Source organism: Staurois parvus, unplaced genomic scaffold, assembly GCF_062004578.1.
Source record: "Staurois parvus isolate SC_StPar_1 unplaced genomic scaffold, SC_StPar_1.0 ptg001257l, whole genome shotgun sequence".
NCBI classification, from domain to species: domain Eukaryota; kingdom Metazoa; phylum Chordata; class Amphibia; order Anura; family Ranidae; genus Staurois; species Staurois parvus.
Window position 1 is genome coordinate 210710 of NW_028319053.1, and position 25148 is coordinate 235857.

The 25148-nt window shown below is 45.7% G+C and overlaps 1 protein-coding gene across 1 annotated transcript in view; it reads left to right on the forward strand.

The window, feature by feature from the left end:
* Positions 1 to 473: 473 nt before the first annotated feature.
* Positions 474 to 25148, forward strand: part of LOC149437762 (uncharacterized) — a 109035-nt gene continuing 84360 nt past the window's right edge. Inside the window, exons 1-6 of the mRNA XM_089660652.1 lie at positions 474 to 579; positions 2337 to 2425; positions 9287 to 9444; positions 10514 to 10755; positions 16840 to 16974; positions 18883 to 18940. Of these exons, the coding sequence (XP_089516778.1) occupies positions 474 to 579; positions 2337 to 2425; positions 9287 to 9444; positions 10514 to 10755; positions 16840 to 16974; positions 18883 to 18940 (788 nt within the window). The remainder of the gene's footprint in view (positions 580 to 2336; positions 2426 to 9286; positions 9445 to 10513; positions 10756 to 16839; positions 16975 to 18882; positions 18941 to 25148) is intronic.

Below are 25148 nucleotides of genomic sequence, written 5' to 3' on the forward strand. Positions count from 1 at the left end.
TTTTTTTACATTCTTATATGACTTTAAGGGTGGGTTCCCACCTGCGAATGCATCCACACTGTGATTAGATGTGAGAACTCCAGCGGGGGTTCCCGTGATCAGCTGCAGGAGGCAGCCCCTCTAAAAGCAATGGGGGTCTGCCAGCTCTCCCCACTTGCTTGCAATCGCTATAAAAAAAACAATTTTTATTGTACATATTTCTATGTTATTGGTGCATTAAAATTCCCATTTTCTTTGTAATGTTTCTAAGGTGTACTGTGCTTCCGGAGAACATTCCCTAGAAGGGAGCGCTATCGGATAATCTGTATGATCTCCGGCCCGGCGGCCTGCCCGCACTTGTCTAGCCTATTCATTGTCGGTTATTGATAGCTATGCTTTCCCCAGCAGGGCAAACAGGAAAATATCTCCATGTCACCTGCTGTAATAATGATGATTTGGGATTTATTGTTTCCGTGTAACGCACAGTAATAACAATGATTTGGGATTTATTGTCTGCTCTGCTGAGCCGGAAATGGGTGCAGAAAGATCTGTTCACAGTTAAAGGGCAACTGTCACTTTCTATGGAAGAACATTTTTTTGGTATATACCAGGGGCGGACTGACCATTTGTAAACTCGGGCACTGCCCGATTGCCCGGGGTCAGTAGGGGGCCCCGTGAGATGCCCCTGGTACCTTTTTCATAGGCTTTTTTGAGTTTGGGCAAGGACACAGGGGCCCCATGATCCCCTATTGCCCGGGGGCCCCATGAGTTGTCAGTCCGCCCCTGGTATATACTGTATGTTTCTATTCAGACTTAGCTCCAAGAATTCTTATATCTCAGGGACCCATATGTAGCACCACCCCCTTAGGAGTTGCTGACATTTTGGGTCCCGCTATAGTCCTGCTCAGCCAAGCAACACGCATTTCCTTCAGATCTTGCACACAGGAGACAGTAAACAATCATTGAGCTTGTTTTTTTGTAACTTTATTAGGGGTATTGAATTTGGATGGGGTAAGGGGTATATGGGATGCCCAAGGAACTTTTAAATGGAGGACAACCTCCTGAAACTATGTACAAGTCTACAGAAGGGTTTCTCTTCTTGGAGAGCTCTCCAGTCTCTCCTACTGTACCACCTCAAACCCTGGAAAGTTCTCCTCTATCCAGCTGTCTGGAGGAATCCCTGGACAAGGGGATCTAGAGCCTGCAACTTTGAAGAACAGATCAGTTGGGAGCTAGTTAGGTTTCTCACCCAAATGTCCTCTCCCCTACTCTGGTCCAGGGGGGTGTAGAAGTACTCACTGTCCCTCTTCTGCAAGCTGCAGGTTGGTAGCCACCTTCAGGCCTTCTGCTGGGATGGCTCCTTCCTTAGCTGTACAGATGGTCCTCTCTCTGACGGCAGACGAGGTCCAGCTTTCCCTCTGTCCTATTCCTTCCTGGAGGCTGGCCCTTCCCTGGGCACCCTCCCAGATTCCACACTCCACTCTCACATCTTCCACTTGAACTCTCCTCTTTATGAGCAGGCTCAGTCACTCTTTAAGAGCTGTCCTGACCCCATGCCAAGCCTCCTGCTTGGGGATTGTTCAGAATCCCTTAAGAGTGCAGCTCCTCCTCACCCTTGCCCACTGAGTTCTATAGACTTCTCCAAGTCTCTGGATCAGGGGGAGATATAAGAGAGCTGATATGCAGAGCCTCTCAGCCCTGACCCAAATCTAACCTTCTGACTGTCACCCAGGCTGCCACTCATCCATCTTACTAAATAAAATTATGAATTCGAATGAATGAATATACCTAAGAAGATTCTAAATATATAAATCGATGACCAGGGGCGGACTGACAACTCATGGGGCCCCCGGGCAATAGGGGATCATGGGGCCCCTGTGTCCTTGCCCAAACTTAAAAAAGCCTATGAAAAAGGTACCAGGGGCATCTCATGGGGCCCCCTACTGACCCCGGGCCCTCGAGCAGTGCCCGAGTTTCCAAATGGTCAGTCCGCCCCTGTCGATGACTTGACGAATGTAGTTCAAAAGTACTTTAACATTTTGTTTGCTTTTAACATTCAATTTTGGAATGAATGCAATTTCATGAACAAAAACCACATTCTCTGTTAGAAGTTTGTTCATTTTCCATCCTGCTCCTTTGAATTTTCTTGCCACTATATGGTGTAAAGGCCGATCTAAGCAAACCATACAATTTATATCTAATCTGTGAGGCCCCTGCACTACGTTACACCTACTCCATCGCTGTTGTTCATCAGCATTGGTCAGATCTAAGGAAAATCCAGCTGGTGTATGGCCAGATTTATCCAATGTGTATATATTTCTCTGGTCTGACATGTTTCACTCTCTGTTTTTTACCAGCTCCAGAGATCCAATCGGGAGATCTAGAAGAAACTCTTGTCTATGAAGACCTTTTTTTGGAGTATTTCAACGTCTTTCTCGCCCTACCTGTGAGTGTCAACATTTACCTGGAGATGGTTAGACAAATTTTGGTTATCTTTGGAGACTTACAGGACATTTATAGGTCCTTTAAATAAACCCCTCCCCCTACCTTATTGTGTCTTTATTGTAGGGCCCAGCTCGAACTCCAAGATGTTTTGGCCATGTCCCTTTCCTAGTGCACAGACATGCTGCGGCCCCCTTCATTCCTTTGCCTGGTCCATAGTCATGGCGGCGCTCAGCCATCAGTATGTGGACTATCCATTGGAATGACTATGGCCTCCAAGTTCATGTGCACTAGTTAGAGGACCCATCCCAGATATTTTATTGCAAAGACTGTGCAGAGCTGTACACTGGAGAACATGAGACTAGGGAAAGTGGTATGCATTTACCTCCTCAGGGGTTTTGCTTAAAGTGAAGTTATCCTTTAAGCTGTTTGGTCATTACCCAACTGGTCCTGGATTGGGCAGCCTCTCATGTCTGTGGAAACAGCAGACATCTCCTCCCCTACCTCCTGACCAATTGATATCAGAGGAAATAGATTAGTTATTAGTAATACTTGTCTGATTTTCCCTGACATTAGCTGAAGGTATCTGGTGGTGCTTCTTCCTCTGGGCAACCCAAACCTAAATGTTTACTGTTGAATGTCTCTACATGCCATAATGACGTCCTACGATGGTCAGCACTCATTATGGCAGATCTATTACAAGAAATGTGTTGCATGGTTGTGTTCATGTGTATGGCAAGCCACCCTGAAGATACCAATCCGCATACAACTGCCATCCTTATGTCACATGGTACTTAAGCTGGTCATAGATGGATCGAAATTCAGAGACTGGACGAATTTTGATTAATCTATGGCTATTTCCATTGGAAAACCTGTTGGAAATCATGTTGGAAAACCTTTGTTGATCAGCCTGTTGGCAAGAGGGGACCACTTTCCAATGTTTTGTAGTGTCACTTACGTGGGTTCATCACCCTCTAATGCAGTGGTTCTCAACCTTCCTAATGCCGTGACCCTTTAATACAGTTCCTCATGTTGTGGTGACCCCCAACCAGGGGGCAAAAGGAGATCATGGGGCCCCTGTGTCCTTGCCCAAACTCAAAAAAGCCTATGAAAAAGGTACCTGGAGCATCTCATGGGGCCCCCCACTGACCCCGGGCCCTCGGGCAGTGCCTGAGTTTCCAAATGGTCAGTCCGCCCCTGCCTCCAACCATAAAATTATTTACCCAGTAATTATAATTCATGAAGTGTCGTTTTACCTCCAATACTGCTGCTTTCTACACAGTAGCTGCTTTTAACAGAGTAGCTGCTTTCTACACAGTAGCTGCTCTTACACATTGGAAATATGTGTTTTCCGATGGTCTTAGGTGACGCCTGTGAAAGGGTTGTTCGACCTCCAAAGGGGTCGCGAGCCACAGGTTGAGAACCCCTGCTCTAATGGCTAGTGGCCATACTACTTCATCTGGAAATATGGAAGGATAGTCTCCTTTCACCTGCCAGTGACACCTGTCCTAGCACTGACTACAGAGTAGTTTTGAGGGGAATCGTGTTGAGCTTGGATTTCCCTCCATCAGCTCTTCTCACACATTACACTTTGACATGTTAGGCCCGAAGACAAAAGGGGGAGCCAACGCACATATTTTACGAATCTTTGCACACTATCATTCCAGGCCAAGTCTATAGGAGGGTTCTGTTCCACAGTGGACCATGAGATAGGGGCCCAGCCACTCGGCACGGTGCGTCACATGCACTTCTTTATACTCTTCACCACCCAAACAGTTAACCTGAACACTCTCTCTTCACATAAACCAGACCAGGAGATGTTACTTAACCAAAACTTCTTTTACTAAATTAAATCACTTGTACATAAAGTTCTTAGAGGCACGTTATAGTGCCACAACCAGAACAAACATGGCATTCTCCGTTCCCCACATTTTTCAGAGCTATGGCTTTGGTACAGATACCTGTGATAGCTTCCCGTAAGGTGGTTATTAAAAGCTAAAGCCTCTCATAGGAGGATCCCATTAAGGCAGTGGTTGTCAACTAAAGAGGGCCACAAATGTGGTCCCTGACATCACCAAAGTGCCGCTTATAATGTTCAATATTTGTAATGCTTGTGAGGTGGTTAGAGATTGCAGACCTAATAAATGGAATGAGGGTCAGAGAGTGTGGACATGCTACATTGTTGGCTGAGGATATGCTGCAGGAGACAAAATGAAACTGTGGAAATGTTACATGAGACTCATAGGGATCAATGCTATTACCCTAATTAATGGTTCCCACTACAGATTGCTGAGGTCCAAGGGTCGTCCGTCTTATACCAAAGAGCAGCAGGTTGGGCACCAGGTCATTAAGGGGTAGCCCCATTATTGGTATAGCATCTACATTCCATGTGTATGGTCCAGGGGCGGACTGACAACTCATGGGGCCCCTGGGCAATGGGCGATCATGGGGCCCCTGTGTCCTTGCCCACACTCAAAACACACCCAAAAAAGCCTATAAAAGGTACCAGGAGCAGTGCCCGAGTGCTCGAATGGTCAGTCTGCCCTGTAGCAAACTTGCTCATCAGAGTTGGATGCGGAGTTCCCCTTTTTTATCAGAAGTATTCCTCAATCCTTTATTTCCTATCCCCTCTCTTCCTGAGAGGCACAGGGACAGATGTGTAAGTGTTAAAGGTTGCTGGCAGGCTGGAGCAGCAGAGGGCCCAGCGCTACAAAGCCCCCCCATAGAGACAGCAGACTCTCTGTCCAAGGGACTTGTGTGATTTCACACCTCGGGGAAAGATAGCAGAACCTTCTCAAGAGTTCAAGGCATTCCCCAGAAGCACAAACAAGATAACATTTTTAACAGATCTGGTTTTCCCCTGTTTCATATCATGGATTATGAGAGATGTTGGTTCTAATTCAGAGTCCGCCCGACATCCCTCCCTAAACAGGTATTGGCCAGTTACTCAGAGCCACCCCCCTTGTTGGGGGACTTTAAAAAACACAGGCTGTAGGCCTGAGCGAAGCTAAACACATCTCCCAATTTCAACATCGTAACAGCAGGAGATCAAAGACCCTTCGCTCTGCAACTTGGATCTGCTACCCCAAGGCTTAACATGGCAAGTAACAAGCTTTTAACTTCTCCGTTATCTCTTGGCTGTGATATGCTGTTTTTATATATAAATATATATATCTAGTTACATCTTCTTTGTAAATATTTTTATTGCACCTGTTTGACTCTTTTAGTAATAAATCTTTCTTTCTGAAAGTGTTAAACTGTTTCTAAGCGCTTACTTGCAATTCACGAATTCCTGCCTTTGAAGAGATGCTACTGTGTTTGTTTAATCCTCTGCCCAATCGGCCTGCGGTGACCGTATTGGACAGGTGACTTTTAAACCATTACAGTGTATATTTGATAAAGAGAGTTTCCCCTTTCTCTGTACAAAAAGTGGTGGTGGCAGTAGAGGGTTAGTTGAGTAATTAACCCGACCCAGTAACACGCGCATTCAGGTTGCCGATGCATCGATTGCGTTCCATTAGCTGGACAATCGTTGTGCAGGGCGCAGCTGAGTTTGGCGTTGTTACGCACGTCACATCGCGGTTTTAGATCGGCCTGTCCTTCGGTCACGAGTTTGGTGAGAAGATCTGGGGTCTGTCGCCGCGGGCGTGACATATTGTTGGTCACGGTCGTGCGATTGTCGCATGTTGAGGTTGGCGACCGGGCAACCGTGACACGCCCTTCGACTCCCCAGAGAACCACAAGGTCCCACCTTCCCCTGCAGATATCTCCTCAGAAGAAATTGACTCATGCAAAGGGACGGCACAGCACAGAACACCATTACCCACTGAACAGTAAAACTTTAACCCTTGAGTGAATGTCACATTTGACATTTTGCCCCCGCCTGCAAGTGGCCGCAGTCGCTGATCACTATATTCTGATAATGGAGGAGTCCGGTTGTCAGTATACAGTGGTACAGAGGGGAGGATTCCTCCATCCACCTGACATGTGTGGATGGAGAAACCCAATCGTTTTTTTTTCATTCTGCCTGCGTGCCGAACAAAAAAAAAAATGTAATCTAGGGGCAGCCTTAGTCCTGAGGATTAAAGGATGCATCTAATATTACACACTTGACTGCCGCTTGTGAAATCCTAAGTGATTGGCGTACAATAAACAGATACTCCGCACATGACCCAACAAAGGACTCCTATGTACGGCTTACATAAATCAACACAATCAGACCGATCAAGATAACGAACCATAGCAACACGGGCATCTGACCACAAACAATGTGACCCCGCCTCCCCGCCGTCACACCCGATAATGTGTACATATCATCAACTGCACCCTAAAACTGGGAGAGCCGACCCTCCACTATACTCAACACAGATTGGTAACATTGTATACATACATTATATTGCCAAAAGTATTGGGCCGCCGGCCTTTCTACGCACATGATTTTTAATGGCCTCCCAGTCTTAGTCCGTAGGGTTCAATATTGAGTCGGCCCCGCCCTTTGCAGCTATAACAGCTTCAACTCTTCTGGGAAGGCCGTCCACAAGGTTTAGGAGGGTGTCTATGGGAAGGTTGGACCATTCTTCCAGAAGCACATTTGTCAGGTCAGGCACTGATGTCGGGGGAGGAGGCCTGGCTCGCAGTCTCCGCTCTAATTCATCCCAAAGGGGTTCTATGGGGTTGAGGTCAGGACTCTGTGCAGGCCAGTCGAGTTCCTCCACCCCAAACTGGCTCCTCCATGTCTTTATGGACCTTGCTTTGTGCACTGGTGGGCAGTCATGTTGGAACAGGAAGGGGCCATCCCCAAACTCTTCCCACAAAGTTGGGAGCATGAAATTGTCCACAATGTCTTGGTATGCTGACGCCTTAGGAGTTCTCTTTACTGGAACTAGGGGGCCAAGCCCAACCCCTGAAAAACAACCCCACACCATAATCCCCCTCCACCAAACTTTACACTTGGCACAATGCAGTCAGGCAAGTACTGTTCTCCTGGCCACCGCCAAACCCAGACATGTCCATCGGATTGCCAGACAGAGAAGAGTGATTGGTCACTTCAGAGAACATGTCTCCCCTGCTCTAGAGTCCAGTGGCGGCGTGCTTTACACCACGGCATCCGACGCTTTGCATTGCACTTGGTGATGTAAGGCTTGGATGCAGCTGCTCGGCCATGGAAACCCATTCCATGAAGCTCTCTACACACTGTTGTTGGGCTCATCTGAAGGCCACACCAAGTTTGGAGGTCTTTAGCTATTGACTCTGCAGACAGTCGGCGACTTCTGCGCACTGTGTGCTTCAGCATGCGCTGACCCCGCCCTGTCATGTGACGTGGCCTACCACTTGGTGGCTGAGTGGCTGTTGTTCCCAGTTGCTTCCACTTTGTTATAATCCCACTAACAGTTGAGCGTGGAATATTTAGTAGCCAGGAAATGTCACGGATGGACTTATTGCCCAGGTGGTCACCTATCACGGGACCACGCTTGGAGTCACAATATATAACTGGAATGCTAAATATTTCACATTCCCACCAGGCATTAACCCCTTCATGTACACCCCCTAGGGTGCAAAGAATATTTTACATTTCAGCCATGAATCTGTTTATTCAGCAATAACGTAAAGGAGTATTCCAGGTATGGATGTTATTACATTGTTACATTGTTTCAGATTGGATCAATGTATAGTCTCTATGTATATACAATACCTGTGGGATCCCTCTGGAAGCTGGAAATCACTGTATAGACACTGCTACTCTGGTGATCTCCACTAGCTTCCGGATACCGTACCGAGAGGCTGGCCTGCTGCGCCGTGAACACAGGAGGTCGGACGCACAGAAAATAAATGCAAAGCATGCACTGATTGGACAAAGTGGTGGGGTGGTAGTGTGAATGGCAAAACTGGCTGAACAAAATTATGGTGGGATGTGGGAATCACAAAACTGGATGCACAGAATCATGTTGGGGTGTTTGAATCATAAGCCTGGCTTAAAAGAATTACAGTAGAATGGGGTGTGTGAATCACAAAACTGACTGAACAGAATTACAGTGGAGTGTGTGAATCATAAGACTTGCTGAACAGGATTAGCATGGGGTGGAGTGTGTGAATCACTTGACTGGCTGAACAGAATTACAGTGGGATGGGGTGTGTGAATCACAAGACAGGCTGAAGAGAATTACAGTAGGAAGGGTGTGTGAGTCGCAAGACTGGCTGAACAGAATAACAGTGGGGTGTGTGATACACAATATAAACTGAAGAGAATAACAAGGCTGTCTGAACAGCATTATAGCTGGGTAGGTATGGGAATGGCAAGACTGGCTAAACAGAATTAAAGTAGGGTGGGGAGTGTGAATCACTTGACAGGCTAAACAGAATTACAGTGAGGTGGGGTGTGTAGATCACAAGACAGGCTGAACAGAATTACAGTAGGAGGCAGGGGCGGACTGACCATTTGGAAACTCGGGCATTGCCCGAGGGCCCGGGGTCAGTAGGGGGCCCCATGAGATGCCCCTGGTACCTTTTTCATAGGCTTTTTTTAGTTTGGGCAAGGACACAGGGGCCCCATGATCCCCTACTGCCCGGGGGCCCCATGAGTTGTCAGTCCGCCCCTGGTAGGAGGGGTGTGTGAATCGCAAGACTGGCTGAACAGAATAACAGTTAGGGTGTGTGAATCACAACACAAACTGAGGAGAAGGACAATGCTGTCTCAACAGCATTCTAGTGGGGTACGGTTTGTGAATGACAAGACTGGCTGCACAGAATTACAGGGGGTGAGGTGTGTGTGAATCACAAGACTTGCTGAACAAAATTACCATGGGGTGTGTGAAGCATAAGACTGACCAAACAGAATTATAACTACAGAATAATATGTGTCCTCCAGGCTTTCCCCGTGAGGTTGTACTATGACCGACTGACAGGAAACGTTCAGGAGCTGGATGTGGCCCCGCAGGAGAAGGCCTGGGAGTACGGGGCCAGCGACGCGCAGCGTGAGCACACCCTGTTCTGGCTGAGACAAGAGAGACTCTCGCTGTTCAGAAAGTAAGTGGGAATACCAGACCCAATATCAGGGGTGGACTGACAACTCATGGGGCCCCCCGGGCAATAGGGGATCATGGGGCCCCTGTGTCCTTGCCCAAACTCAAAAATCCTATGAAAAAGGTACCAGGGGCATCTCATGGGGCCCCCTACTGACCCCGGGCCCTCGGGCAGTGCCTGAGTTTCCAAATGGTCAGTCCACCCCTGCTTTGTAGCTATTGAGGAATGTACTTAGATTTTTACAGTTGATGATGGGAGAGGCAATGACAGTTCTTTTAGAGGGGATTTCCTTTCACTTTGGAGGTTGTGGTTGGCTCCTGCCTGGAGTTTCCATGTTCTCTCTGTGCCTGCGTGGGTTTCCTCCGGGTACTCCAGTTTCCTCCCACTCTCCAAAGACATGCCGGTAGGTCCTGTCTAAAATTGGCCCTAGTATGTATGAATGTGAGTTAGGGACCTTAGATTGTACACCCCTTGAGGGTTAGGGACTGATGTGAATGTACAATATATATGTAAAGCGCTGCGTAAATTGAAGTATATAAGTACCTGAAATATATAAATGGGTGGAGATGAATGTACATTTGATGTGCGTGAATAAAAAAAAAAAAACAATGTTAATGGGCTATTTCCTATGCAGGTCACAGGTATTTCATTTGGCCACTAAATGGCGCTAAGTATCATAGGAATTTATTATGATGCTTAGCACCATCTACTGACTAAATGTGGTATTTATCTTTTTTAACTCAATGAAAAACATTCGACCAGCCCAGGAAATAAGGAAATAGCCTAATAATGTTCTCTTTTTTTTTTTTTTTGTACATATATTTTCACTGGATAGGTTGCTCTTTAGCGGAAGACGTTTGAACATTCTAGTTTGCAAATATATATTTACTTTTTATTTTTTTTTCAAAATGTTGGTAAATGTGGCACCATAGGCCTGCTTTGAGAAATGGCGGTGTGTGATAGTAGCCAATGAGAGGTTTGTTTGCCAAGTTGAATTGTGTGTGACTGCTTGAATGGTGTCTAACTGGACCATCTCATGAACTAGGACTGACTTCTGCTGTTACTCTGTCAGGTCTCCGCTCTATCTGGAATATAAACTGGTGAAACTGCTGCTCCGCCCTCTGGAAGACCCCCAGCCAGTCAGCCGTTACGGCATCCGAGGCTACAGCCGCCAGACTGCAAGTGCCGCCCTGTCCTCCGGCAAGTCTTCAGCGGCTCCTCTGTTGCTCAGCGCCCCCGGCATCCTACCAGACAAACCATTGGAGCCCTTGCAGCCCTCCCCCACCCGCGTTCACAGCTGCCCCGCTGCTCCAGGTGACTCCGAACTCCCGGAACCCTCCTATGGGGATAGAAAATGTTATTACTGGTGATTGGATAGTTATTCCAAGCAATGCAACAGACAGGTGTCACTTCCAACAGCCATGTAGAGGTTCCCTCCTTAGACTTAGTCTGCTTGGACAGTATGGTCACCTGCTGCTGGCACCAGGGCCAGATCTAGCCTGTCTAATGTGGGAGCGCAAAACAAAATGTCAGGGGGGCAGAGAATGGGAGCAGGGCAGTGTACAGGGGTCAGCAGGGCAGTGTAGAGGGGTCAGCAGGGCAGTGTACAGGGGTCAGCAGGGCAGTGTAGAGGGGTCAGCAGGGTAGTGTACAGGGGTCAGCGGGGCAGTGTACATGGGTCAGCAGGGCAGTGTACATGGGTCAGCAGGGTAGTGTACAGGGGTCAGCAGGGTAGTGTACAGGGGTCAGCAGGGTAGTGTACAGGGGTCAGCAGGGCAGTGTACATGGGTCAGCAGGGCAGTGTACAGGGGTCAGCAGAGTAGTGTACAGGGGTCATCAGGGCAGTGTACAGGGGTCAGCAGGGTAGTGTACAGGGGTCAGCAGAGTAGTGTACAGGGGTCAGCAGGGTAGTGTACAGGGGTCAGCAGGGCAGTGTACAGGGGTCAGCAGGGTAGTGTACAGGGGTCAGCAGAGTAGTGTACAGGGGTCAGCAGGGTAGTGTACAGGGGTCAGCAGGGCAGTGTACAGGGGTCAGCAGGGTAGTGTACAGGGGTCAGCAGTGTAGTGTACAGGGGTCAGCAGGGTAGTGTACAGGGGTCAGCAGGGCAGTGTACAGGGGTCAGCAGGGCAGTGTACAGGGGTCAGCAGGGCAGTGTATAGGGGTCAGCAGGGCTGTGTATAGGGGTCAGCAGGGCAGTGTACATTGGTCAGCAGGGCAGTGTACAGGGGTCAGCGAGGCATTGTATAGGGGTCAGCGGGGCAGTATATAGGGGTCAGCAGTGCAGTGTATAGGGTTCAGCGGGGCAGAGCACAGGGGTCAGCGGGGCAGTGTACAGGGGTCAGCGGGGCAGTGTATAGGGGTCAGCAGGGCAGTGTACCCCCTGTACACTGCCCTGCTGACCCCTATACACTGCCCCGCTGACCCTTGTACACTGCCCCGCTGAAGGGCAGGGGTCAGCAGGGCAGTGTACAGGAGTCAGCGGGGCAGTGTACAGGGGTCAGCAGGGCAGTGTACAGGGGTCAGCAGGGCAGTGTATAGGGGTCAGCGCGGCAGTGTATAGGGGTCAACAGAGCTGAGGATAGGGGACAACAGGACAGAGCACAGAGGTCAGCAGGGTAGTGTACAGGGGTTAGTGGGCAGTGTATAGGGGTCAACAGGGCAGAGCACAGGTGTCAGCAGGGCAATGTAGAGGGGTCAGCAGGGCAGTGTATAGGGGTCAGCAGGGCAGTGTACAGAGGTCAGCAGGGCAGTGTATAGGGGTCAACAGAGCTGAGGATAGGGGACAGCAGAGCTGAAGACGGGAAACAACCGGCAGGGCAAAGTACAGAGGTCACTGTGGGAAGGGCACTCAGCAGAGCTCCTTCTCCCATCACTGCACAGCACTCAGCCCAGACACAAGCAGAAGAGCTCCTCCTCCCCACACAGATAGTTTTGGCTTTGGGAGGGGGCACAACTAAAATCTGGGAGAGCATAACCCATCACAGCACCCCCTAGATCCGGCCATGTTTGGCACTGTCCACAGGCAGCTTATCTCTTCAATAAGACAGATGTGGAATCCAATGCAATTTTACTTTAAATATCTGCAGTACAGGGGTTGTTTTTCAGTCTCTGGAAGCGTAAGAAGAAAATAACTATCCTAAGCCTGTTGTCTAAGAACTAACACTCTCTGGAGAAACATTAAAGAAGTGGAGAGGATTTAGCTAGGACTAAACTAACTAGCACTAAACAGGAGGGGAGGACAGAGGAAGATACCAAAAATCACATAGTAAACAGGTTGCAGTGCCCCAAAACTGCCACTAGATATCAGCATACTAGAGAACAATATTAACCTAATGCAGTTCAATACAACATAGAAAAATGACATGAAAGTGGGGCAGAACACTCCCAATGAAAAGAGGTTTAACTCCCAGCTGCTTGAAGGGATTCTTTCCTGTAAGAGCACTGCAAATGTGGATCTAGTTGTAACAGAATGACAGATTTCTTCAAAAAGAGTGTTTTCTTAACCACTTCAGCTCCGGAAGATTTTACCCTCTTTATGACCAGGCCACTGCGCTACTTTAACTGGTAATTGCGCAGTCATGCAAGACCGTACGTAAATGAAATTTATATCATTTTTTCACACAAATAGCACTTTATTTTGGTACTATTTAATCACCACTGTTTTATTTTATTTTTTGCGATATAACTGAAAAAAGACTGAAAACTTTGCAAAAAACACAAAACAATATTTTGTCCTTTCTGCTATAAAACATACCCAATAAAATAAAAAATTAAAATCTATTTTTTTCATAAATTTTGGCCAAAATGCATTGTGCTAAATGTCTTTGGTAAATAAAATCTCAATAAGTGTAATAATAATAACAGTGCGGCGGGCAATCTGACACTGACGGACGCTGAGGGGAACTGACTGACTGCCACTAACATCACCAGCGACACTAAAACAGTGACTAGTGCAAATAATATGCACTGTCAGAGCTGATTCACACATGTGAGGTGCGGATTGAAGTTTAGGTTTCACAACTAATTGATACAGAAGTTGTTCAGCGGTTCAGGACAGGTTTACATCGGGTTCAGGACAGGATTAGGTCAGGTACAGGACAGGTTTACATCAGGTTCAGGACAGGATTAGATCAGGTTCAGGACAGGTTTACATCAGGTTCAGGACAGGATTAGGTCAGGTTCAGGACAGGATTAGATCAGGTTCAGACAGGTTTACATCAGGTTCAAGACAGGATTAGGTCAGGTTCAGGACAGGTTTACATCAGGTTCAGGACAGGATTAGGTCAGGTTCAGGACAGGATTAGGTCAGGTTCAGGACAGGATTAGATCAGGTTCAGGACAGGATTAGGTCAGGTTCATGTCAGGTTTACATTAGGTTCAGGACAGATTAGGTCAGGTTCAGGACAGGATTAGATCAGGTTCAAGACAGGTTTACATTAGGTTCAGGACAGGATTAGGTCAGGTTCAAGACAGGTTTACATCAGGTTCAGGACAGGATTAGGTCAGGTTCATGTCAGGTTTACATCAGGTTCAGGACAGGATTAGGGCAGGTTCAGGATAGGATTAGATCAGGTTCAGGACAGGTTTACATCAGGTTCAGGACAGATTTATATCAGGTTCGGGACAGATTTACATCAGATTCAGGACAGGATTAGGTCAGGTTCATGTCAGGCTACATCAGGTTCAGGACAGGATTAGATCAGGTTCAGGACAGGATTAGGTCAGGATTAAACTGTTTACAAATGTACGGTTTAGAAATGGTTCCCATAGAAGTCAATAGCCTGTATTCAGCACCTGAACCGGACTGCACTGCTCAGAAATCGGACAGGACTCTTTTCCATTGTGAACAGGCACCATAGGAAGCAATGGTTTTTCACATTTCATGTGGATTGGATGAGGTTCAAACTACATTCAATCTATGTGAATGGGCCCTCAGGCTCCGTTCACACCAATGCGTTTTTTAGTGCTTTATGCAGAAACGCACTACAGTCCATGTAACATGGTTTCCTATGGGACACCTTCACATTCAGGCTATTTTAAGCCGCTGCATTTTTGGAAATGGCGGGGATTTTTTTAAAAGCAGCGTTTTTGCTACAATAGATTTCTGCTGAAATGCATTGTAGTGTGTTTTTGCCACATTTTGCATTCTGCAGTTTTATTCTGCCCAGCAGAAAAAAAAAAATCTACTTGAAAAAAAAAAGAGGTGAACAAACGCGTCAAAAACACGTGTAGAAAAACGCAAAACAAACTGCGAAAAGCACTGCAAAACGGACAAAAAGCAAACTGCCTAGGTGTGAACGGAGCCTTATTGTAAGAATGACATTGGCTGGGGAGGGATTAACATCTAGGGCAATCAAGGGGTTAAATGTGTGTCTAACAATGCATATTGTTTTTACTAGGACATCTCTTTGTTTCTCATCCTGGCTTTGCAGGGGGAAGAAACAGAGAGATCGTTCCCTCTGTACAGAGCTCCATGTTGCGTTGTCAACAAAGGGCTCTGGGCTGTGATTGGACACAGCCAATCAGCAGCTCCTGGCCTTGATGACAGATTCCCGCTGTGTACAATCACAGGGGGTGTCGCCTGGGGGTGGCGCATTCATCTACCATATATAAGGAACCAGGCAGTGACATCCGTTTTCTTGGACGAGCCACCTGTCCGCAGTTGATTGTAGGAGGGCGGTCCTTGAGTGGTTAACAACGAAAAAAAAACAGTATGTATAAAGTAACAGTAGTAGAAATTTCCAGCAGAATGCCGAGCCGGGGATACAATTCCTGATATGACAGCATTATAGCTGCAAAGCATTATCTATATTCAGCTCATATTGTTCTGTATTAGGTGGAATGATATATACAGGTGTTTACATATCATCATCATATATGTGGGAAGGATTCCCCAGTGAGTCCATAACGACAGCCTGATATAATATGGTAGGATAAAAAAAAAATTGCTGAAGAATGCCGAGCCGGGGATACAATTCCTGATATGACAACATTACAGCTTCAGGTTGTTATTTATAGTATATTCGGCTCATACTATTCTATTGGGTGGAATGATATATACAGGTACAAATGTACTGTGAATGTGTGAAGGATTCTCCTGGGAGCCATACAGATAGTCTGCTATAATGTGCTAGGACTCAGAATATGTATACATTGTATGGGAAATAGAAATAATGTACATACTATAGACACGCACACACGCAGAGACAGACAGATAGATAAACAGACCGATGGATGGATTGACAGACAGACAGACACAGAAAGATAGATATAGACAGACTGAAAGACAGATAGATAGACAGACAGACAGAGACAGACAGATCGATAGAGACAGATAGACAGACAGACAGACAGACAGACAGACAGATAATAGATAGATAGATAGATAGATAGATAGATAGATAGATAGATAGATAGATAATAGATAGATAGATAGATAGATAGATAGAAAATAGATAGATAGATAGATAGATAGATAGATAATAGATAGATAGATAGATAGATAGAAAATAGATAGATAGATAGATAGATAGATAGATAGATAGATAGATAATAGATAGATAGATAGATAGATAGATAGATAGATAGATAGATAGATAGATAGATAGAGAGATAGATAATAGATAATAGATAGATAATAGATAGATAGATAGATAGATAGATAGATAGATAGATAGATAGATAGATAGATAGATAATAGATAATAGATAGATAGATAATAGATAATAGATAGATAGATAGATAGATAGATAGATAGATAGATAGATAGATAGATAGATAGATAGATAGATAGAGAGATAGATAGATAGATAGATAGATAGATAGATAGATAGATAGATAGATAGATAGATAATAGATAGATAGATAGATAGATAATAGATAGATAGATAGATAGATAGATAGATAGATAGATAGATAGATAGATAGATAATAGATAGATAGATAGATAGATAGATAGATAGATAGATAGATAGATAATAGATAGATAGATAGATAGATAGATAGATAGATAGATAGATAGATAATAGATAGATAGATAGATAGATAGATAGATAGATAGATAGATAATAGATAGATAGATAGATAGATAGATAGATAGATAGATAGATAGATAATAGATAGATAGATAGATAGATAGATAGATAATAGATAGATAGATAGATAGATAGATAGATAGATAGATAGATAGATAGATAGATAATAGATAGATAGATAGATAGATAGATAGATAGATAATAGATAGATAGATAGATAGATAGATAGATAGATAATGATAGATAGATAGATAGATAGATAGATAGAGACACACAGACAAACAGATAGATCAATAGACGGACAGACTTCCTTCCTAAGTAAACAATATTGATCCCCTGTGTATGAATGTGTCTGTTGTTCAGGATACGAGTCAGATCCGTATAGCTTGTCCCTCCTGGAGCAATATGGAGACGCCATCATCAGGCTGTACCAACCATTAGACCGTCCAATCGCAGAGAGTGACTTCTACACATCCTTCCATCACAGCAGGACTGGCGGTGAGTGATCTTTAGATTTCTGTATTTAGGGCCCATTTCCGATCATTTGGTGCATTACGACGTACTGAGGCTCTGAGGGGGGGGGTCTCCCCTCGAAACGCGTAAGCCTATTGGGCTTTGAAGGGTTCTTCTCACGTCATCGGTCAAGCATTGTGGATCAGGAGACGGTCGTTTCTTGGTACTTTGATATGCCTGTTGAAATCGCACTGCAAATCGGAAGAAATCGTTGAAAATCTTCACAAGTAGCAGTCGCCGGTCACACCGCTGCAATTTAAAATCGCGTGATTTGTGTGAAGACTTTATTGCTGCTTGTGAAGATTCTCAAGGATTTCTTGCGATTTGCAGTGCGGTTTCCATTATATTCTATGTATGCGAAATCGCAACAAAACTGCAGAAAAAGTCACGTGAGAACTACTTTAGAAATCGCGCCGCAGCAAATCGCACATGTTAGGACGCTGACATTCACATCCATTGGATGCAATTTCAGGTGCGATTTCAATTAACAAATCGCATCGGTATGACCGGGCACTACAGTCTTCAGAAATCACACCTGAAATTGCACACAAATTGCGTGATTTTAAATTGCAGCAGTGTGACCGGTGACAAACAAAAAACCGCTCTTAGCCCCCCGGTCACATCAAAGCCGATTTTGAAATCATGAGACTTACAGTGAAGTCGCACAATTTCAAAATCGGGCGTATGTTTAGACATTCACATTCACATTCCTTAGATCCAATTTCAGGCGCGATTTCAATTCCCAAATCGCACCTGAAATCGCGGCGGTGTGAACCAGGGCTTAAAGGGACAGCCGAGTGTTGAGCAGGGCGGACTGACCATTTGGAAACTCGGGCAGTGCCCGAGGGCCCGGGGTCAGTAGGGGGCCCCATGAGATGCCCCTGGTACCTTTTTCATAGGCTTTTTTGAGTTTGGGCAAGGACACAGGGGCCCCATGATCCCCTATTGCCCGGGGGCCCCATGAGTTGTCAGTCTACCCCTGGTGTTGAGTTTGTATTTTCTTCACTGATCACATTCAGGAATAAAAAATAATAATAATAACTTCTGGCAAATATGAATAATTGGATAAGCAGATTTTCCCATATTTATGGCTTCATGTCCAGACGGGGGAGCCTTTGGCTGCTTTACACACCGGGCTAACTTTAACTGCTTTGCTGAAAACATGTTGTTGACAGAAATCAGTAGCTCAGATTACACACACAGCTGAATCGGCGGCGTGACACCTTCCCCTTCTCACTGCTTTCTCAGCCTGGGCCTTGCAGACTTTCAGGCAGGCTCCATACACATTGGACGGTTTGATAACGCTGGTAACATTAGCTGTGTAAAGTCAAGTTAAAAACTGGAGTTTTTCAGCTTTTTTTAGCATTTTTGTATTAGCGTTTTGCCATGTTTAGCGAAATTTTCCCACGTTTTTCTGCATTTGCATTTTTTTAGCATTTTTAGTGGGTTTTTTTAGTCAAAAAAAGTCCAAAAATGCTGGTTTGTGGTGTTTTAACCTACTAAGTCCCAAGGCACATGGGACGTTTTTACAGCAGCCGTTTTTGGTTTTTGACATTTCATTCAGTGAAAGGGGAAACAGTGGAGCGCTCAGCTGCTTTCAGTAAAAAAGGAAACAGTGGAGTGCTCAGCTGCTTTCCACACTGGACTCATTTTAGCTGCTTTGCTGAAAACATCCTGAGTAGCTCAGATTACACACACAGCTGAGTCAGAGCCTTGACACCTCCCCCTTCTTGCTGTCTTCTCAGGCTGGGCCTTGCAGATCTTCAGTTAGAATGATATCGTTTTGAAAAGAAACTTTGTCAGTGAATATTTCATATTTATTATGTGCTGGTCACTCGGGGGCAGGCCTCAGCTCCAGAGTTATTAATAATACTCTTTCATTTGTTCTTGCAGATATGGATACACAGATGACTCCGCCCCCGCAGAGCCAGACAGAGCCTTACAGCTCTAGGTAATGTCCAATAAGTCATCCCACAGCATCTGAGGTGTCCCAAGACTGAATACACTGGGCTGGTGCAGACCCAGGAGGGGCAATAAAGGGTAACTCCGGATAGGAAAACCCGCAGGAGCAATCTGCAGGAACAATGGATTGCATTAACAATCTGTTTTTTCCTGGTTGGAGCAATAAAGTGTATCTAAACCCAAGAACTAAAATATATTGCAGATTACCAGTCCTTACCCCCGGGTCACATCTGTGGGGCCGTGCAGGCCGCGATTTGCATGGGCATGAGAGGCCATTCATTTGCATGGACTCCCGTGCCCCGGGACACGCAGGGAAGAAGTCCCTGCACTACTTGGGAAATTGCAGCCCACATGGGAACCGAGGTTCCCAGTATGGTTGCGATTTCCAGTGCGGGCGACGTGCCATTAGAATTAATGGCACCCGCCCGCGGGTCCCGCATTCCTCTGTGTGGGTGGTGCGGCTGCAGGTATTTGTACGGGTCCCGCATTCCCTTGTGTAGGTGGTGCAGCTGCAGGTATTTGTGCGGATCCCGCATTCCTGTGTGTGGGTGGTGCGGCTGCAGGTATTTTTGCGGGTCCCCCATTCCTGTGTGTGGGTGGTGCGGCTGCAGGTATTTGTGCGGGTCCCCCATTCCGCTGTGTGAGTGGTGCGGCTGCAGGTATTTGTGCGGGTCCCCCATTCCTCTGTGTGGGTGGTGCGGCTGCAGGTATTTGTGCGGGTCCCCCATTCTTCTGTGTGGGTGGTGCGGCTGCAGGTATTTGTGCGGGTCCCCCATTCCTCTGTGTGGGTGGTGCGGCTGCAGGTATTTGTGCGGGTCCCTCATTCCCATGTGTGGGTGGTGCGGCTGCAGGTATTTGTGCGGGTCCCGCATTCCTGTGTGTGGGTGGTGCGGCTGCAGGTATTTGTGGGGGTCCCACATTCCTCTGTGTGGGTGGTGCGGCTGCAGGTATTTGTGCGGGTCCCGCATTCCCGTGTGTAGGTGATGCAGCTGCAGGTATTTGTGTGGGTCCCGCATTCCTCTGTGTGGGTGGTGCGGCTGCAGGTATGTGTGCAGGTCCCGCATTCCCCTGTGTAGGGGGTGCAGCTGCAGGTATTTGTGCGGGTCCCCCATTCCTCTGTGTGGGTGGTGCGGATGCAGGTATTTGTGCGGGTCCCCCATTCCTCTGTGTGGGTGGTGCGGCTGCAAGTATTTGTGCGGGTCTTGCAGTGGCACCACCCGCACAGATGTGAACCAAGTGTCAGATGTGGGGGCTTCATTAGGTATTATCTGGTGATCCTGCCAGTAACACACTTCATGTCCAAGGGTGACAACGCTCACTGTATTGTATCTATGGAGGAGCAGCGTTGTCACCCTAGGGCAGGACTACAGAACACCTACTTACAGTAAAGGCAGAAACTTCCACATAGCACTGATTCTGGAAAATTTCTGCAAATGTTGGACCGGTCTCGGGGTCTAGAGGACAGAAGCTGGTGAGAACCTGCATCAAGGTTTACTAATATCCTAACAAGTTTTTAAAGTTGACCTGGACTGGATATTTGGAAACACTTTTGGCTCCCTTTGAGCTCTATGGGGCCCCTCCATAGCACCATAGGCTGTGCGCAATCCATATATGATGCCTGCTGTAGAAACATTTATGTGTAACTAAAATATCTTTTTTTTTTTCTGGCTATCTTGGGGAGGGTTGGAGCCTCTGGCGGGGTTATACTGCCATCTGCGGTCATAGTGGAGATTTTATTCTCTCTTTCTGTCCTGATCAGGGGCGGACTGACAACTCATGGGGCCCCCCCAGGCAATAGGGGATCATGGGGGCCCCTGTGTCCTTGCCCAAACTCAAACAAGCCTATGAAAAAGGTACCAGGGGCATCTCATGTAGCCCCCTACTGACCCCAGGCCCTCGGGCAGTGCCCAAGTTTCCAAATGGTCAGTCCGCCCCTGGTCCTGATGCAACTAAAACAGGAAGTGAAGGCAAACCTCCCAATAGAGGGCTGTAAGACCCTGATAGGGGTTCCGGATCCTTAGCCCATCCCTTTCTTTGTTCAAAACCAAGAAAAAATGTTGTGTTCCATTTCAGGCCCCATTCACACCAGCGTAGCAGGTTACTGGGCTTCACATACATGCGCATGTTGTACTTCATGTAAAAACGTGGCAAAAATGCACATGTACTTTTCTGTGCTTTCAGTACCATGTGTTCTTGCGTGTGTTTGCCCGCACAAGAACGCACTTCTCATGTGCCAATAAATGGCGACACAAGTGCAACAATCGTAACACATTTCATGCAGGCACAAAAAAACTGCACAATATGCAAGTAGTTATGCTACACTAGTGGGTATGCCCATATGGAAGAGAAATATATTTGAAATATATTTTAAAAATATCCTTCCCTAAATATATTGACATATATTTGAAATACTAAAATTTTGGCCATATCCAATATATTTCAATAAATTACATATATATATATTTATATTATATATATATATATATATATATATATATATATATATATATATATATATATACTGTATGTTGTAATGCATTTTTATTACAAAATATATGAAAAATGTTTTTAAAAATACATTGTCAAATATACTGTATGTCTTTAAAAAAACAAATCTACATTTTTGAAATGCATTTACAAACATATGTAACAATATATGTTAAAATGCCTTTTTTTTTATATGTTAAAAAATATCTGAAGAATATATTTTTAAAAATATATTTTTTTAAAATATATTCTTAGAATTTTTTTTTACATATAAAAAAGTCATTTTAACATATATTATGTTAAAGTACTAAGTCGAAAGAGCAGGGCCCTCGAACCCCTAGTGTATTGTATTGTTACTGTATTGTCTCATGTACTGTCCCCCCACTTTATTGTACAGCGCTGAGCAAACCTATTGGCGCTATATAAACACTATATAATAATAATAATAATCTTTCAATTAAAAAATACAAAGAATCTGGTTTATTGTACTATTTGAATGCAGCAAATGGACTGATACCCAAGTATTGAGGAGACAGGAGGTGCCGAAAATAAAAGACTGAGTGGATAGGGTGGATCAAATATGTAAATTGGAGGAACTTTATCATTTGAATGAAGATAAGATGGAGAGTCACCAGCAGGGGTGGACTGACCATTTGAGCACTCGGGCACTGCCAGAGGGCCTTGGGTCAGTAGGGGGCCCCATGAGATGCCCCTGGTACCTTTTATAGGCTTTTTTGGGTGTGGTTTGGGTGTGGGCAAGGACACAGGGGCCCTATGATCCCTTATTGCCCGGGGGCCCCATGAGTTGTCAGTCCGCCCCTGGTCACCCTACAAGATGGAACAAATGGGAGGAATTCAAAAAGTCAAGGCTAACCTTAGAGCAGTTGTTCTCAACCTGTGGGTCGCGACCCCTTTGGGGGTCCAATGACCCTTTCACAGGGGTCGCCTAAGACCATCAGAAAACACATATTTCCAATGTGTAAAGAGCAGCTACTGTGTAGAAAGCAACTACTGTGGTGAAAGCAGCTACTGTGTTGAAAGCAGCTACTGTGTTGAAAGCAGCTACTGTGTTGAAAGCAGCAGTATTGGAGGTAAAACGACACTTCATGAATTATAATTACTGGGTAAATAATGTTATGGTTGGGGGTCACCACAACATGAGGAAATGTATTAAAGGGTCGTGGCATTAGGAAGGTTGAGAACCACTGCCTTAGAGGCTATGGGGGATTAACATAGAATAATATCGAAACATATTTTATTCTTCCTTTATAGGGATTACGATCTCCAGAAATGAACAGGAAAATGCATAGCAGAAGGGGTCAGGGATTGGATGGGGGGGGGGGGGGGGAATGGGTGGTATATAGGTAGGGGGAGGGATAAAACGATAAAAAAATGAAAAAAATATATATTATGTTAAAAAAAATCAGAAGAATATATTTAAAAAAATATATATTTTTAAGAATATGTTCTTCAGATTTATTTTAAAATATAAAAAAGCAATTTTAACATATATTGTTACATATGTTTGTAAATGCATTCCAAAAATGTAGATCTGTTTTTTTTAAGACATCCAGTATATTTGAAAATGTATTTTAAAAATATTTTTCATATATTTTGTAATAAAAACGCATTTCAACATACAAGGTATATATATATCTATATCTATATATATATATTTATTGAAATATATTGAATATGGCCAAAATTGTAGTATTTCAAATATATGCCAATATATTTGGGAAGAATATTGTTAAAATATATTTCAAATATATTTTTCTTCCATGTGGGTGGGGTCTTAAAGAGGAGCTTCGGCACGTTTTCCTTAGCAGGATTTTCAAACCTGACACTCCAGCTCTATAAATGGTAGAGACGCCCATCATGTGAACCATAAGTCTCAAAGACATGAAGCAACCCGGACTGGAAAGAGATGGCAGTGCAGCCCTCCTAAGATCGGGGAAATCCAACACTGCACAAAACGCAAACAGAGAGGGCTTTGCCTAGTGCATTATCTTCAACACTTTATTCAAGGGTATAGGAAAACATATTATGCTCACAAGCAGGGGCGGACTGACAACTCATGGGGCCCCCAGGCAATAGGGGATCATGGGGCCCCTGTGTCCTTGCCCAAAGTAAAAAAAGCCTATGAAAAAGGTACCAGGGGCATCTCATGGGGCCCCCTACTGACCCCGGGCCCTCAGGCAGTGCCCGAGTTTCCAACTGGTCAGTCCACCCCTGCTCACAAGCCAAGTGAGCTAAAGGCACGTAGTTGCACAAAGCAAAAATTCCGAAGATCCTCTCTCCAACTCCAACAGGAGAAAGGATGGCAATGGCAGCTGACAAGTTTCAGAGGCTAACACCCTTTCTTCAAGCCATAGCTATGACTTGAAGAAAAGGGGTTAGCCCCCCGAAACTCGTCAAATGGTATTGTCATCCTGTCTCCAATTGGAGAGTGGATCATTGGAATTTGTGCATCTACATGCATTTAATTTACATGCTCAATTGGCTTGTGAGTATAAAACATTTTCTTGCACCCTGTTTTCCATAGCTCCGCCCCCCCTCCTGTGCCATCTGCAGACATACAGATGGGCTCTGCCCAGCCGTTGGTTCCTGGCAGAGCCCCTTGGCACATCTACACAACTGTAGGATATTTCCCATGTGCACACAATGACTTCAGACTTCCTTACTACCCTAAAATGTGCATGTGCATGGAAACCCTGCACATGCACAGGTGTATGGGGAAACCAGTTGGGACCCGAAGTCCTGTGGCACATCTGAGCATGAGCAGAATTCAGGGGGTGGGTGGGAGCAATACAATAAATGTTTGAAAATATAAAATTAATAAGTGGATCCAATGTAAAGAGAGAGAGGGGGGAGGAGGCAGGGCATGAGAAGATTGAGTTTAGGGTGAAGGTTCACTTTAGACTAGGTTCACATTACTGCATGTCAGGACTATGCGCAAATATGTGGACTGTGCCAACAGGCAGAGAAATGTACTGCAATTTAGCAGATGCACGGCGATGCCATTAATTGGTAATGGCACCCCACTGGCACCCCCACTGACATCCCCATTGGCACCCCCACTGGCACCCCCACTGACACCCTCATTGGCACCCCCACTGGCACCCCCACTGACACCCCCATTGGCACCCCCACTGACACCCTCATTGGCACCCCCACTGGCACCCCCACTGACACCCCATTGGCACCCCCACTGACACCCCATTAGCACCCCCACTGACACCCATTAGCACCCCCACTGGCACCCCCATGCATTTGAATAAGCTTGACAGTTCAGTGCGGTGCATTTTTGGAAAAGAGTGTAGGACTTCTTTTACGCGTTTCTCCAACATAGGCCAGCCCATTGAATTCTATGCGGCACGTAGAAACGCGCCTGTGCTTGGTCGCTCCTGTTGGTGTGAACCTTTAAGTGGAGCTCCAGTCAAAATGTGAAAAAATGAAATTGTAGCTGCTGACTTTTAAAAAACATCCACTCACCTGTCCCTCAATCCAGCGGTGTCCACCCCTGCAGCCCATTTCACCGACCGTCCTCTCTCCCCGGCATCTTCAGTGTGGGCACCCGGCTGTGACAACTTGCGGCTTCCCACTGTGCGAGTAGCGCTGCACCTTGTGGATGGTCCCATAGTCTTCTGGGACCTGTCATGTGTCCCAGAAGACTACAGGGAGGGAGGACAACTTCCGCTTCCAGTTGA